Source organism: Gracilinanus agilis, chromosome 1 (assembly GCF_016433145.1).
Source record: "Gracilinanus agilis isolate LMUSP501 chromosome 1, AgileGrace, whole genome shotgun sequence".
Taxonomy (NCBI): Eukaryota; Metazoa; Chordata; class Mammalia; order Didelphimorphia; family Didelphidae; genus Gracilinanus; species Gracilinanus agilis.
In genome coordinates this window covers 13,805,304-13,820,515 of record NC_058130.1, presented here as the reverse complement: position 1 = coordinate 13,820,515, position 15,212 = coordinate 13,805,304, and the positions used below count along the sequence as shown (strand labels likewise).

Here is a 15,212-nt window from a genome sequence, read left to right as displayed (position 1 = left end):
CCTCTGAGGTACAGTCAAGGCTTCTCAGGTCTGGCTGCAGCCAACCTGTCCAAGTTTAGTGTCTTTCTTCCCTCAGTCTCAGTTCCCGACTGGCCTCTGGACAGCTCCAGTTCCTGTTCTGTGAACAGGTGGACCCAGGCCATTCTGGGAATGCTCTCTCTTCTTCCTCTCCCACCATCAGGCTCCAGAATTTCCTTAAACTCCATTCAAATGGCACCTCTTACCAGAAGCCTTTCCAAATTGTCTCCAACTCTGGTACCTCCTCCTCAGCCCAGACAAATACCTTCTATCTGGGTATCTATTGTTTATTTATTTATATGTGTTCATGGTCATTTCCCCCAGTAGAATGGAAGCTCCTGGAGGCAGGGGCTGCAGAAATTCGAGTTGAAGGACAGATTAGGTCTCTCCTTATCAAGATCCTAGTTCTTTGTGTTCTCCACACACTCAGGCCCTTATCTTCTGGTGCTCAGATCTCCTAGGCGGTGGATGCATCTCATCCTTCCCAGGCCTTAGGGCCCCTACCCTGCCCACAAGAGGAGGTACTTGTGCCTCTTCTCGGCCCTTACTGCATATTCCAATGAAGGCCTTTGCTTTCCATCAACTGGGAGCTCTGTCTGAGGATTAAAAATCAGCGGTAAGTAGAAGGTATGGTTTGGGGGAATGTGGACCCACAGACAACTTTGTACCTGCAACGCCATTCTCTGGGGCAGCAGAGGGGATGCCCTTAGGCACCAAATAGAAACGGTTCCGTATTTTATTCATCCGTGTGCATCATACGCCATAATTTTTATGCCTCTTCCACAATGTCTTATACACAGCAGGTGCTTAAAGAGGAGCAAACAATGGAGTGCCCAGCCGAGACACAAAGTAAATATTTGCTATTTAATAGTGACCATCAATAACCAAGAGGCTGCCAGAGTCAACAAGAATATATTACAGCTTTATTAAATTGAAAATGGCTCCAAAGATTTCAAAGTGAAACAGACTACAAACACAGGCTACTCTACTGAGAGGGACAGCTGACTCATTACCTAAAATCAGCCCATCAGAGCCTACAATGCAGATTAGCCCATAGACTACCAAGGAAATGTCCAACTGCCCAATGAGCTGGTCAGAAGGAAAATCCAAGGCCTGTTTTTACCTATGTAACTCTGGCCAGGGCCAGCTGTTTAAGGGAGAACAATCATTTTTTTTAATTCTTAGAATAGCTACACTCTATTTTGTTTTCCCCAAATGATAAAAATTCATACTATTCTTATCTATGGACATTTACATATTTATTACAACACAACACAAGGACCAACCCATAACCAATGTGTCTAGGAAACCTTCCTCTATATTGCCCTCCCCCCCTTCTGTTTTTCTCTAGATAAGAGAAGGGAAGAATTGTCTTCCTGATAAATCTGACCGGGAAAGGGTGAGATCCAGGCCAGAAAGGAACAGAAGGCCAAGGAGGAAAGTCTGGGGAGGAGCATCAAGAGAAGCTACAGGGGCAAAGACTAAGGAGATTCAAGCGGTGAGGCCCCCGCTCTGTGTTTTGTCTGTTTGGGTTTTGGGGGAGAAGCCCAGTAGAGCAAAGGGGAGCTCTGTTTTTTCTAAGGTTGGCAATTTATTGTAATTAACTCTTCTTGGGGGGGGGGGCAAAAGAGATGAATAAACACTCAAGTTCAGACGGAGTAGCTTGCTTTTAAAGTACATTTTGGGAACCCCTTGGCCAAGAGCAATTTGGCAATTTTCTTTTAACTTATCTACAAAGGTGGGGCTAGCCTAGCCCGGTGCAATACAGGCAAAATCACTGCTGCACCCCTTTCTGGGAAGGAAGATGATGCAGGATACTAAGTATACCCCAGAAATAGCACAGTACGGGACCCTAGAAACAAAACAGACCCTCGAATCCAGTTTCTAGAGCTCAGTGACCTTGGAAGTCTCTTAAACCTCTACCAAGGATGATTTTGTGAGTTTATGCAGCAAAGACTCAACTCTTTGACACCTACCAGTCATTTCTCTCTTTTGAAAGCACAAGAGTTTTTAAACTACTGATTAAAAAAGTCTTTAATCACAGCTAGGAGCTAATAAAACTTGCAAATGATTATTTAGCTATCAGTTCAAGAGTGCCTGAGCTTAAATTATACTACTGAGCACCCTGATAACCCCCAAATAAGGAATCATTTATTGAAAGCACCACATTTAGAATCAGGAACACCTGAGATCAAATCTAGCCCTAGACACTTGCTAGCTGTGTGACCCTGGGCAAGTCTTTTAACCTGTGTGCCTCAATTTCCTCATCTATAAAACAAGGGCAATAATGGCTCCTGCTTCTTAGAAGGATCAAATGAAAGTGGTAAAGTACTTTGTGAATCTTAGTGTTACACAAGTATCAGCAATTGGTACCAGTCATTATTAGGTTATTGAAGTGTATTGTTAAGTTATTGAAGTATAAGTGATCCAATATGATCCAATCATTGAACTAATGAATCCAATCAAAGATATTTCATTTTATCTGACCCCCAAAAAACGGGAAGATCACTGGAGATTTTATCTTCTGTGAAAACTCCCTACAATGATTAAGATGATGCAAGGAAATTACTGTTCCTTTGGGACTTTTTCTGGCTCACCAAATCCTATTTCAAAGCAACCTCACTAAACCAAACATCCAATTTGTTTATAGCAAATATATATTACTTAAAAAAAAAATCTAACAAAACACATTACATTTAGGAGGGTGTAAACAGGCTAAGGGATCCCCTAAAGCTTTTGTGGATTTCTAAATATAAATGTACTTCAATCTATTCTACTGTAACAATATTTCCAAATTCTGCAAAGTAATACCTGAAATTTAACAGCAGACTGTCTTTGCCTCCACTTCAAACAGATTAAATTATCTTTGACCATTTCTGACAAAGTACCTGCCTGCTGCCAAGTCTGTCCATAATGAAAGACCCCTAATAACTCATAGTCCTGGCAAGCCCCAGGGGTCTGTGGCTGGTGTGTGAGCAAGGCTTCCAGCAGGACAAGTACACAAAGGAGGGATCCGTACCCAAGGTAATCAGTGTCTCTGTGGTGGCATAAATGGAATTAAGACAGAAAGGTGATGATGGCTACAGAAAAGCAAATGCCAAGCAGGCCCTGGCAGGAAGCAGAGGAGCCAAAGTTTGTGGGATCAGCCCTAGCCCTTTACAAGGAGAGGTTTTTTTATTCATTATATTTTCATCCTCAGTGAAATTTGAGAGTCCTTGAACTAATTTTGAGGTCCCTGATCTAAACTTCCTGTGGACATTTAGATCTTTTTCAAACTACATTTCCCATGATTTCTGGTTTACCTAAATGACATAGGCAATTACCTAATAATGTAAACAGAAGGCTAAATAGTGAGTGCCTGGGTTGGAACTTTCTCTTTTGTGATTGTGGAGCAGAATCGAGGATGGGAGGAACAGGAAAAGGCGGGTCCCTTTAAAATAACTCAATAGGCACATGGCTTCGTTTTTCTAAATGGCTTTCAATAAACACTTTGAAACCATATTTTTAATTTTATCACTCTATATTAATTTTATTTCTTACATTGACTGGCACACTATATAGTTGCTTAATAAATAACTTGTTGATTGATTATACTATTATAATATATAAACATTTATATCTCAAGCTAAATATATACCTACATATATGTGTTGTTGGATAGATAACTAAAAATACTAACATACTAAAATAGATTCTCAATATAAAAACTAACATTGCATTTAAAACAGATAGTTTAAACATAATTTGATAACTGCTAAGAATAAGATAATTGTATTGCATTACTTAATAGACTTATACATTAAAAGTAGAAACAAGTTAAAATTCTGTTAAAATCATAGATGAGTTAAATAACATAGAAAAGTTTAACGATAAGAAAATTGTTACACTGTAAACTTAGACATTGTGTTCAATGGAAAACTTTTCTTGTTACAAAATTGTTTTATACACTGTAAATATTGTTATATAAATTGCAACCCTCATCCCCCTACCAACCTTTCCAAAACCCATCTTAGAATAGGAATAGATAGATAATTAATATAGTGATAAGATAAGATAAGGATTTATTATTTTGAAGGGAGGGGGAACATAAGATAGGAATAGGAAATAGTGATGCATGAATTAAGTGAAACTTTTGGAAAAAGTCCCACCACACAAAACCGAGATACTGTAAGGATGGAATTTGTGCAAGGGGGATGGGAAAAAAGGAGCCAGAGAAGGAGTGGCTTACAGTTAGTGACACTTGGTGATGGTTGAGACCAGAAGGAATTCTGGGTAATTCTCCGGCGGAGGACTGAGAGAAGGAGGAGGAGAACATCTCAGTTCAGATCCAGTCCTGAGGGCTTCCTAAGGATCTTTCTTTGGACATTGAAACCCTGATTCCCTAGTCAAAGGCATCCCATCGCATCTCGCCCAGCAAGACTTCAATCATCGAGTCAGCTAAGTGTTTGGACTCCATTTGGAGAGCGATCTCTTAGGCTTTCTCCCATTACCCAACCTTGCCGAGAGACCCTTTCCAGTTTAGCTTGCAATTATAGAAAGGATAGAAATAGGAATAGAAAAACAGAAATAGAAGGAGAAGGAGCAAGGGGAGACGCTTGGGAGTGGGAACCCCAGAGGTTCCCACCCAAGTGATGGACCCCATAGAAATTGAAAAGAGGGTACCCCAAAATCCCTCTGCCCTTCACCCCTTTTCCCAATCCCTGAATTGTGATTAATAAAAGCCATTCATTAGTCAGATAGCGTTCCAGAGTGCCTGAGAGACAAGGAGGAGGGGAATCACAGCTTGGTCTAGCTGCCTCCATCTTGAAGTCAGACCACCCGCTGTGAAGTTGACTGACCTCAGGAGAAGCTTGTGTGAATCTCGCCCTCATTCAAAATCAGACTGGGGTCCCCCATACCTCATCTTACAGGGAAGCCTCACCCCCAACTCCTGTGGGGTGGCACGACTATCCAAGTCACCCAGTTTCGGGGTGACACCCCCTCGAAGTCTTGGCAGTATATATTAGGTGCTAAGGGAGAACTAGAAGAAAGTCTCACCTCACAGACTCTCTCTCCCCTCTATCATAATGACATGGGCATTGTGCAGAGATGGCAGGGACCCTGTACCCTTGACTCTGGCAGGCTATGAGCAGGGGAATTCCCTTCCCCCTTCCTGCCCTTGAGACCCCCAAGGCAAGGACCATTGTCCTTGGAATTCCTTTGAGTTGAGATAGGCAAAGAGATACACCTCCAGGACACACCTGGACAGTCTAGGCCCTGACGGTGTAGGTCTGACCCTGCACCAACTGAGTGCTTGAGAGCAGGGAGTCACACACTACCGGAAAGGATACAAATGGGCGAGAACTGGGGGGGGAAGGGAGGGGGAACCACCCATGGCTGCTCCACTCATGCTGTCTTGCCGGCCATTAATCCTATCTTACTAATAAATCTTTCTTTTTTACTTTTAAGCTAAGTTTGGAGTCCTCTCATTCTTGAAAATGGTTTCCTTCCCGAACCCAGGGGTTCACCAATTTGCTCCCCTATGACAATAACATTGGTTAATTGACTCTCATTATTATTATACTTGGTAACCCTGGGCAAGCGCTGCCCTTACCGTCCTTCTGCCTTTGGAACAAATGCTTAGTAATGACTCTGACATGGAAGGTAAAGGTTTAAAAATAATGTTTCAAAACCAGTCAGATATACACTATCTAAGCTGACCTAGCCTTGAATCCATCACCTACTGCTTGGAAAGAATAGCGAAGTAGCCTGCACATACTCTCATTTATGTAATAAAGAGATTTCAATAAATCTTTCACAAAGTCCTGTCATTTAGAACTAATTGGACCTTTTCCCTACAAAGGTAAATAAAAGGAATGTTTTTAAAGCATCCTCTACCTTCCAAAATAATCACTAACTAAACTAATTCTATTGCTGGCAAAATTAAGTTTTGCTATGAAAAGTTTTATCCCAAATTCTTGGCATATTGGGCATAAGTTTATCTTTTCTGCTAAACATCGAATGGAGGAGGCCAAGTTCCTAAGACCCAACAGGAGACAGACATTACAGAGTTGGAAAAAAAAAAAAAGAGATAAAACCACTTGAAGTAAGCTTCCTGAAAATCTGGCTCACCCCAAGACTTCCTCTTAGAATCCTGCAATTCTTCACTAATGGGATATATTTGAAAACAGGTCTTTTGTGGGGCAGAGAGGAGACTTCACAGAATTTTAAGCTATAAAAAGAGTAAATATCACCCCCATCGGTGACCTACAGGCTTCTAAACTGCATGACTGAGCTTCTTAGCTAGCAAGCGCCCGATAGGAAAGGTAAAGATGGTTGAGGCGGCAGTTTGAATACTTACAGGCGAGGTCTTATATATATTTTACCAGCATGGCCATGGCTTTAATTAAAATACTAATTTATATTATTATATCAGTCTTTATTATTTTTAATCGTAACAAAAGGAAAGACATTGCCCTTTCTCGTTCTCCAGCACACAGACCCTTCTGTGGTGGAAGTAAATGCAATTTTGTCATTTTACTCTTCACTGTTTGAAAACTACAGACCCCAACTTAGTCCTGGTTCCCCTGAGAATACACCCTGAGGGAAGTTAATTTCAGACTGAATAATAGACCTTAAGATACTTAATGGCCCCAGTTAAGTGGAGCTGGCTGACCTAAATTAAAGCAAGTGCTAAGTACCCTTTTGTCCTGGGAGTTTCTCCCATAGTGTCAAAGTCCATTCCCAGGTAGCCCAGCCTCCAGCTATGGTTCCTTTCCCAGCCTGTCAGGGTAGTGTGAGCACTGCTATTTCCTTGTAGCTGTGGTCATAGTACAGGCTGCCAGACCCAGAGCCTCTCAGGGGGCTGCTGTGGAGATCGAGAGCCTTTTTAGTCCAGGCTGCTGCAGATGGGCATTCGTCATTTTGCGATGTCGACATGGAATCTAGAGTTCCCAAACTTGTAGCTTAGTGAGATATGATGAACCCCAAGTTTAGAAATAGTTTGTAGGTTGGAGACCCCCAAAGCTTGTGCTAGTTCCCTGTTCCCGTGGGAATCCACCCTGAAGGGAATCTCAGGCTAGCAGTTGCAGACTGAATAATGGACCCCAGGGTAAATGCTAAATACCCTTTTGTCCTAGGTAGTCTTGCCCATTGTATCAGAGACCCTGTCCCAGGAAGGCACACCTGGGCAGGAACTATCCTTTAGTATCCCCTACACCCTAGCCTCTAGCTATGATCCCTTTTCTCTAGCTTGATTGTATCCTGTCAGTATAATGTCAATCATCTCTTCCAGCCCCTGGATCTTCCCAAAAGGTATATAAGTTCCCCAATTTCCTTTGTCCCTAGGAGTGGTCATCTAGCGCGGTGTCACTCCCAGGGGGATCAAGGAGCAGAGCGAAGCAGTGTTCCTTTAGACTCTGCACAAGGCGCAGCTCTGCATAAGAGGCCAAGTAGCCCTCATCCCCCTTTCCCTTGATTAAAGAGTGGTTTTATGACTATTTAATAGTCCCGCGTTTTTTTAAGTTAACAGCGATGCTGGCCCAGGACCCCTTAGCAGGGCTGCTGTGGAAAGGACCAGGTGCCAGGGCATCTGGGGACTGTAGATGTGCATATGGGTGGCTAAAGTTGCCTACCTCAGACTGAGCATTTTTCTTTTTTTGGCTAAAATGGAGTCCAGCTCAACCTGACTGCAATCTCCGCACCTGACTATGTTTTTGGTTCAGTGTTTGTGGGTGGGTCTGGGAGTGAGCCTCTGTGTTCAACTGAAGTTCTGGGTAACTGCTTTGAATCAATTAAAATAGAGAAAATTTCCTTCTGGCTTGAAATGCCATAGCTTAAGGTTAAATGGTTGTAAATCTTTGTGAAAGAGCTTCTCACTGAAGCTTAAGAACTTAAGTTCTGGATTTCTTCTGGATTTTCTATGAGGTTTTGCCTATATTGTATCTGTGATGTATTTGTTAGGTGGAGGTTTCTCTAATAATCTTAAATGCTTGTGATTTAAATGTTACCAAAAATGTCTGAAAGTTTACTAATAGTCGATTCCTCCCAAAGCTGAAACTAAAGGAACTTGTGAAGAGGGATAAGGGAATATCCAGCAGGAGGCAAAAGAAGATCCAGGATTTATAACTTTAAATTCTAATCTTTTCTCCCCAGTTTTGGTATGATTAATGTGAAAAATATTGCATATCAACAGCAGTTATTTTAATAATGTTAGTAATGAGACACATTTATTCTAGGTGTATTAACTTTTGATTTGAGTGCTATAATTTTACATTTTTGTCAAGCTGTTATTTATTTCTAGAGAAAAACTTTTTCTGATTAACATGTGTGTGTGTCCTGGAATAAAGAAAGTTCACTTCAGGTTGGTTAACTGCAAATCTGACTAGTCATTGCTGTTGTAAATGGACAAGAAATATTTGGGAAAAGGCTTTGTATTTAAATGGTAAGAAAACCCTGAATGTTTTAAATTGAACAACCAAATTCCTCTCAGAAGTGGCTTTTGCCTTAGGCCAAAAGAGAGGCTTAGGGCACAGCTGAGAGAAATGCAATTTTTGGAGCCACACATGAAATTAGAGTAAAAAGGTAAAGAGATGGGGATGGAGAGCTATTCTGATTTGAAAGTAATCTGAAGCTTTTCCTTAATAATCCTAAATTTTGTGTTTGGTGAGAACTCTTTATGGGTTTTCCTTTTTGAGAGCCTGATTTTTGTAGTTCCTTTCTTTTGGTAAATTTCCAGAGCGACCATTACAAGAGATAAGTTTTTGTTTTTAAAGACTAGTAAAATCTGCTGACCACTTGTTTTGCAGTAGATCGCCCTTATTCCCTTTCTTTTTAAGTAGGGAAAACTGGCCCGAATTAGTATCTATTTTTGACCATTATTTTTCTCTGATAGCCCTGCATTTATCACTCCACCCCAGGAGTGTGAGTGAAGTTATTCGAATGTATTAATGTTAATTTGCTAGATTTTTGGTGAAAAAGAATTCATTCAGAATTCCTGGAATCCTAATGATTATCCCAATCATTTCCCAGGGAGCCAAAACGTAGGCAAGATTTTTACAGTCTGGATCCTGAAGAAAAGAAGCTACCAAAAACATCTCTTCAAGGAACCTCACAGCTATAGAACCAGCTAGGTTTCTGTTTCTTATTGTTTTCATTGACTTTTAGATTCTTACTGAATCATTCTCTCATAATATTCATTATTATTGAAGCAATTGTAAGCTTCTCTGGATTAAACTTTCTCCAATAGGCTGTCTCCTAAGGCCTAGCCATGCTCACCTCATGTCTGAAATATAGTAGCCTAGATACTTCCATCTTCCAGGCAACTTCTCTACTGTGATATTGTTATTTGGTGGCCAATCAGATATGCCGACCCAGAGTCCAATCCAGCTATAAAATATTCAGGCTACTTCAGATCCCTAGGAGTTAATATTATAAAGAATGTATGAAGAACCTATCATCCTTTCAACTACTTTAGTCTAAGACCCTCCTAGTCAAGGCTCTCTAGCAAAGGCCTTGGTTTTCTCTTTAACCTCTCTTCTCTGTCCTTTCCTGGTTGTTATCCTGGTCCTGAGTATGGAATGCTTCCTAAGTTTTGGAGATGCCAACATCTGGTCTAGTTGCAAGTGTGTTGTCTTTGTCTTCCTCTTAGTTCTCTTAATGGAAACAAATGGCCTTTCATGATATCATTAATCTAGCTAGCCAGGAGCCTCATCCAGTTCAATTCCTTCATTTGATGAAGGCATGAGGAAACTGAGGCGCAAGGAACTCAAGTGACTTACACAGGTCACACAGGAAGTAAGTGTCGGAGATGGAACTGGAGTTCATCTTCTAACTCCAGTTAGTACTTTTTCCAGTTCTACACTGCCTTTCTCTCCTTTGAGCATGGCAAACAAAAGGGCCTATTACTCTCAGAGTTGGCCTGCTGGTAAAGCTTCCCCATTCCTTTTCTGCAGCAATAGACCGTATCACTGAATAAAATGAAGTACTACCCTTAAAAAAAAAATAGAATTCTTACTAAAGCAGATAAACATATGTATCACCCTAAACCCTGTCCATGTCAAAAAAAAACAACAGCCCATCACCTTGCCCTACAGCTGTCCCAAAGACTCTTTCTACCACCCCTCTTATTAGCCTAACTGAAAAGGGCTAAATTGCCCTAAATTCTGTTCTAATATAGGAAAGAGGGAAAACAAATCAAAATCACAAGACAATCAGTGTACCAAAAGAGACAAAGAAGTGGGCAAAAAATGTTTGAATTCAGCTCTGGGAGAGATTGTGACAATATTAGACAGCAGAAAAGAAAAGGAGCCTATCTTTCCAACCAGTAGTAGATTCTAAATTTGAATAGATAGGTAAAGTTGCCAATTTTACCAGGCATTCAAAAACCAAAAACAAAACCCCAGCTCCCATACTGGATGGAGGAAAATTTGGGCATGTCTTAAGGTGACATGGAGGTAACTCAAAACCAAGGAGACTGATGATTTGAAAAAGAAGGGATAAATAATGAGGATGAAATCTGCTAGAAAAGATGGGAGAGAGTGGGAGCAAGGCTACCTGTCTAAAGGGACTGGTTATCCTTGGTAAAGAGAAGAACCACCAGAGAAGAGTGATTGGGGGATGAGGTCAAGGGTTGTGAGATGAGGAAGAGGGACCAGACAATGACCTCCATTTTCTCAGCAAATAAGAAAAAGGTTGGCTGAGGGTAGGGATAAGGGGTGCACTATTAGAGGCTGGAGGAGAGTCTATTCTGGCAGGGAATGAACTGTCTTTTCATCTATATTCTTGAGGCCCTTCAAAATCAGTCACTGCATTTATTTCATCAGCCTTGAAGTTCCATTTTGCACAACTCTGTCAAATGTTTGGTTTTTTAAATAAAATAACAAAGTAAACATGAGCTTGCGTTTTCTACACCCTTGAGGGAACTCGGCAACTCAAAGATATGATCTGCTATCAATAAGTGTTTCATAAATTAAACCCTCATTGTGTAGAGACCATTCCTATAAAAAGCTAATAATGGTGAGAACAGAAAGAACATGGAATAGGCACAGGCCGTAGGAGGTTCTGAAGCCCCCCAAAACATCCGATCAGATCCACCTGGCAAAGAGACTGGTTATAAAGCTATTTTTGAACTGTGTTTTTCCAGCAATAGACCCCACAATAGTTCCACAAGCCCCGCTGGTCCTCGCTGGTTACTTTCCCCAAATGGGCTGAGCTAGAACTAGGGGTTCAGGGTGTAGCTCAGAGCGAAGCTAACTGGCCCAATCACCTCATGAGCTAAATGAGCTAGCCCGAACATCCCGAGAAAACAGATGGAAGGGTATGGAGCAGCTGTAGGGCTAATCTCTCACTCCCCAGTAGACAGATTCCTGCCCTAGAGAAGAAGCGATTTTCTCTTTGGTTTACTGTCACAGAAAGGGCCCATTTTTCCAGACTTTTACCTGTTCTGTGGGTTGCCACAAACCAAAAATTCCTTAGTCGGTGGTCAAATCAGCTTTGCTGGCGATGAGGCCCAGTTAGCAGGCCAAGTTGGCAGCAGGCCCACCCTCCGAAGCCTTCCAGCTTGGTAGAACTGCTAGAGCTTACCTTCTGTGGGCTTGGCCTCGGAGAAGCCAGAGTTACAGCCATGTCACAAGGAGGCAAATGACACATGCGGAAAACTTCTCCACCAGCTCACTGCTCATGTTTACAGAATTAAATTCCACCCACTAAAATAACCTGGTGGAGCACACGAGAAAGGACGCCTGAGCACAGGAGGGTAAATATAGACCTGAGTCCATTTAACTCTTTGCGGATCACCGTGTAGATGCCACGCCGTGCCTGGCACGCTCCACAAAATGGCCTTCCCAGCACACCTCTTGGGCAATGCTGCCTCGGGCACTGTTTCTACTTGGGACACTTCGGCACCTCCAGGAGCAGCCATCTGTCTGCACGGACATGGGCTCTGCAGCAAGCCTCAATCCTTAACAAATGACTTTCATCAGGGGCTCTGACCAGAGATTTCAAAAGCCTGCGGTCAGCCTGCAGTGGGGCAGCAAAGTGGCTCCTACAGGCAGGCCTGGAGACGGGAGGTCCTGGGTTCAAATCTGACCCCAGAAACTTCCTAGCTGGGTGAACCTGGGCAAAGCATTTAATTCCCATTGCCTGCCCTCAGTGCTCTTCTGACCTGGAACAAACCTGTAGTATTGGCTCTAGGACAGAAGGGAAGGGTATAAAGAAAAAAAGAAAGACGGGTTGGCCCTAGGAAGACGAGACCCTGGTATATTCTGATCTATTAGTTTCATTACCAAACATAATGTGATAAATCAAATAAAATCAACAAATCAACATGAGTCACGACAAAAATGGCGCATTCCTTACCTCCGCTGAGCAGCCGCATCACTAGCCAAAGCTCATCTTTCACCACAAAGGATGTGTAGTAAGACACAATGTTAGGATGATGGCACTGGCTCATGGCTTGAATTTCTTTCTGTAAAAGGAAAAACAAAGGTAGCGGTGAGGCCCGGATGGCTAAGATATCCCAAATCTGGCCAAGATTCCCCGTTCCATTTCTCTGCTCCTGTTCACCAACTTGGCCCTGAAGTCAGATGTGGCCTTTCCTTGGCCTTCCTTGCCTTCTCCTTCCGTTTCGCACTAAGACGGGCTGCCTCTCCAGGAGGGCTTTCCTTCTTTCTGAAATCCTTCCACGGGCTCTTCCCTTATCACCCTGGCTTCCCTGGAGCTTTTGTTCCTCCTCTTTCTTGCAGAACTTTGTCTAGACTTAAATCCAGCCTTTTGGGCAAAAAGCATCTTCACTGTAACAGAACCTGGCCAAGGGATCCCCCATTTTGGGGAGCAGTCCAGCCCCACTACTGGCATCCTGGAAATTCATTCAGTGCCTGGAGCCTTCTCGCCCTTCAACGTTCAACTCCCCAGGTGGTGGCCTCGTCCCCCAGAAGAGCTCTGTGAGGCCCACTCTCTGCTCCCACGGACAAGTTTCTCCGGGGCCATTTTGTGGAGTCCAGGCTAGTCACTTCATGCCCCTCCCAGCTCTGCTCCTGACCTTCTGGACGTCCAAACCATGCCCCTTCCTGGAGAGCCAGGGCTAGCTCACTTGTGGATGCCTGCCCTGGCACTTGGCACACAGTAAGTGCCTAATAAAGGCTTCAGACAGCCATTTCTCCAAGGGTGCATAGACATCCATGCCTCACCCCCACTATTAGAGCAAAGTGGACACATTTGAGTTTGGAGGGCCCATGGAAGAGGCAAGAGACTTGCTCTGTCTGCCCCCCATGGGCAGTGGAAGAAACAGTGAGGTTTAACGTAAGAACAGCCTGGGAACAACTAGACGGGGCAGGAGCGGGGCAGGGGGCCCAGGAGGTCCTGGTTCTGCTTCCCTGCAGGTCACAAGCACGTGCCAGGTGGGCCAGTGTAGACGGGTTTCCTGTTCAGGTCTGAGGCGGCTACCCCAGCCCCAGAGGACCCTGACAATTTAACTTGGAGGGTCTGGGGGTCACTACATATGACAAGGAGGCATCGCATCAGGACAATGGGGAGCTTTATTAAATTTATGAAAATCAATCGACTAAAAGCCCGCTTCAGGGATTTTTAAGAAAACAGCTTAGTAAGCAGTTGGTGATTACACGGGATGACAAAATGGATACTGTCGGCTCCTGCTTCAACACTACTTTCTTGTTCCTTAACCAAAGGTTTAAAAACAACCGACTCATCATGGCGAGCGAGGGGTAATCGGGTGATGGTACGTTAAGTTTCCACCTGAAATGAAAAGTTTTATCTCTAAAAAAGCAAAAACAAAAACCTTCACAAGATTTTAAAAGTCTCTTTTCTAGGAAGACATTTTACAAGGAGACATTTAAGAGTTCTCTCTTGATCATCGAAAAGCTACATCACTTACGCGGTAATTAGATGATACCCAGGAAATTCTTTTGGATCAGACTGGTGGCTCCATAAGCCTAACCAATTCTGGGTCTTTACCTACACCAAGATCTCGGGCTGACGATGTCTAGAGACGCTGCGAGGAGAAATGGGAAGCTTAACAACAAGTCCCCCAACGGCTATTTCACATCCCCCAAGAGATCGGCAGAGCAACTCTGGCTCAAAATCAACAATCAACTAATGAAGCCGCCTCCTCCTCTATCAGCAAGGGATGGTGCTACGCTCTGGAACAAATCACTTATATTGGCAAAGCCAAGAGAAGGGGCGAAGATGCCATCTGCCAGGAAAGTGAGCAAAAAGAACAGTCAGGCCTGAGAACCCCACATCGAAAGGCCAACATGACTGCAAGCGCACAGCCAAGTGCTGGACTTCCTCCAGCACTGAAGGGTACCTTGACCTGCCAAAAGGACATGGTTTGATCTTCTCCCAGAGAAGGTAAAAAGACTGGGGGAAAAAATGGTCTGATTTTTGGAAAGTATTAAGGAAATTTAAATGTTCCTTCAACAAAATGGGAAAAAAATCACAAAGAAATAAATAATGCGAGAAATGCTTTTTGTATATATATTTGAGCATACCTATAAAGGTGCTTCACTTGGTGCCTGGCACATAGTAGATGCTAGGTACATGCCTATCCTCTTCCCTTTCCTGAAAGAATGTAAGCCCTCTGAGGGCCAGATTTTTCATTTTGTTTTTTTTTCCTTAATTGACTGACTGTTAGATAATGAGAGGAAAGCTCAACATAGACCAAACTGAGATTTGGAGTAAAAATTCCAGTGGGTTCAAAGGAATAATGCCAGAATCCAAAATTCTTCTGAAGGAAATTAATACAAGAAGATAATGAGATCTCAAGAATGAAATTCTGAAAACACAAACAGGTATTGAGAAGAAAAAAAGGTGAAACACTAAAGATATGAATACTCAAAGAACAATCAAGAAATTCAGATTTTTAAAGGGTTAAGGATAAAGAAGGGAAGCAACAGGATGACTAACATTTGAACAAGAACAGCAAAGTTTGATCAAGATGTCAAGCTCTGTCACAATGACAGCCAATTACAATATGGCAAAAGAAAAACGGTCCCCCAAATGAGGCCTTTTGGGTAACAGAAAATTTAAAACCTTTTGCACCTACAAAATCCACACAGCTAGCATAAGAAAAAAACCATCAAATGGGGAAGTGGACAGCTCTACACCAAATCCGACTGAAAAAAGTCCAATTCTCACAAGGCATCCCCAACGAGGAAGTGTCATCAGAAGAAATGAACAAAGTTTTCTAAAGGAGAAGG

General features: G+C 42.7%; 1 protein-coding gene across 3 annotated transcripts in view; it reads right to left on the bottom strand.

Moving 5' to 3' along the window:
* OXSR1 (oxidative stress responsive kinase 1) overlaps positions 1 to 15,212 on the bottom strand; it is a 78,405-nt gene that overhangs the window by 45,742 nt on the left and 17,451 nt on the right. For all 3 annotated transcript variants that reach the window (XM_044656692.1, XM_044656762.1, XM_044656634.1), the window contains exon 3: positions 12,355 to 12,463. In XM_044656692.1, coding sequence (XP_044512627.1) covers positions 12,355 to 12,463 — 109 coding nt within the window. The remainder of the gene's footprint in view (positions 1 to 12,354; positions 12,464 to 15,212) is intronic.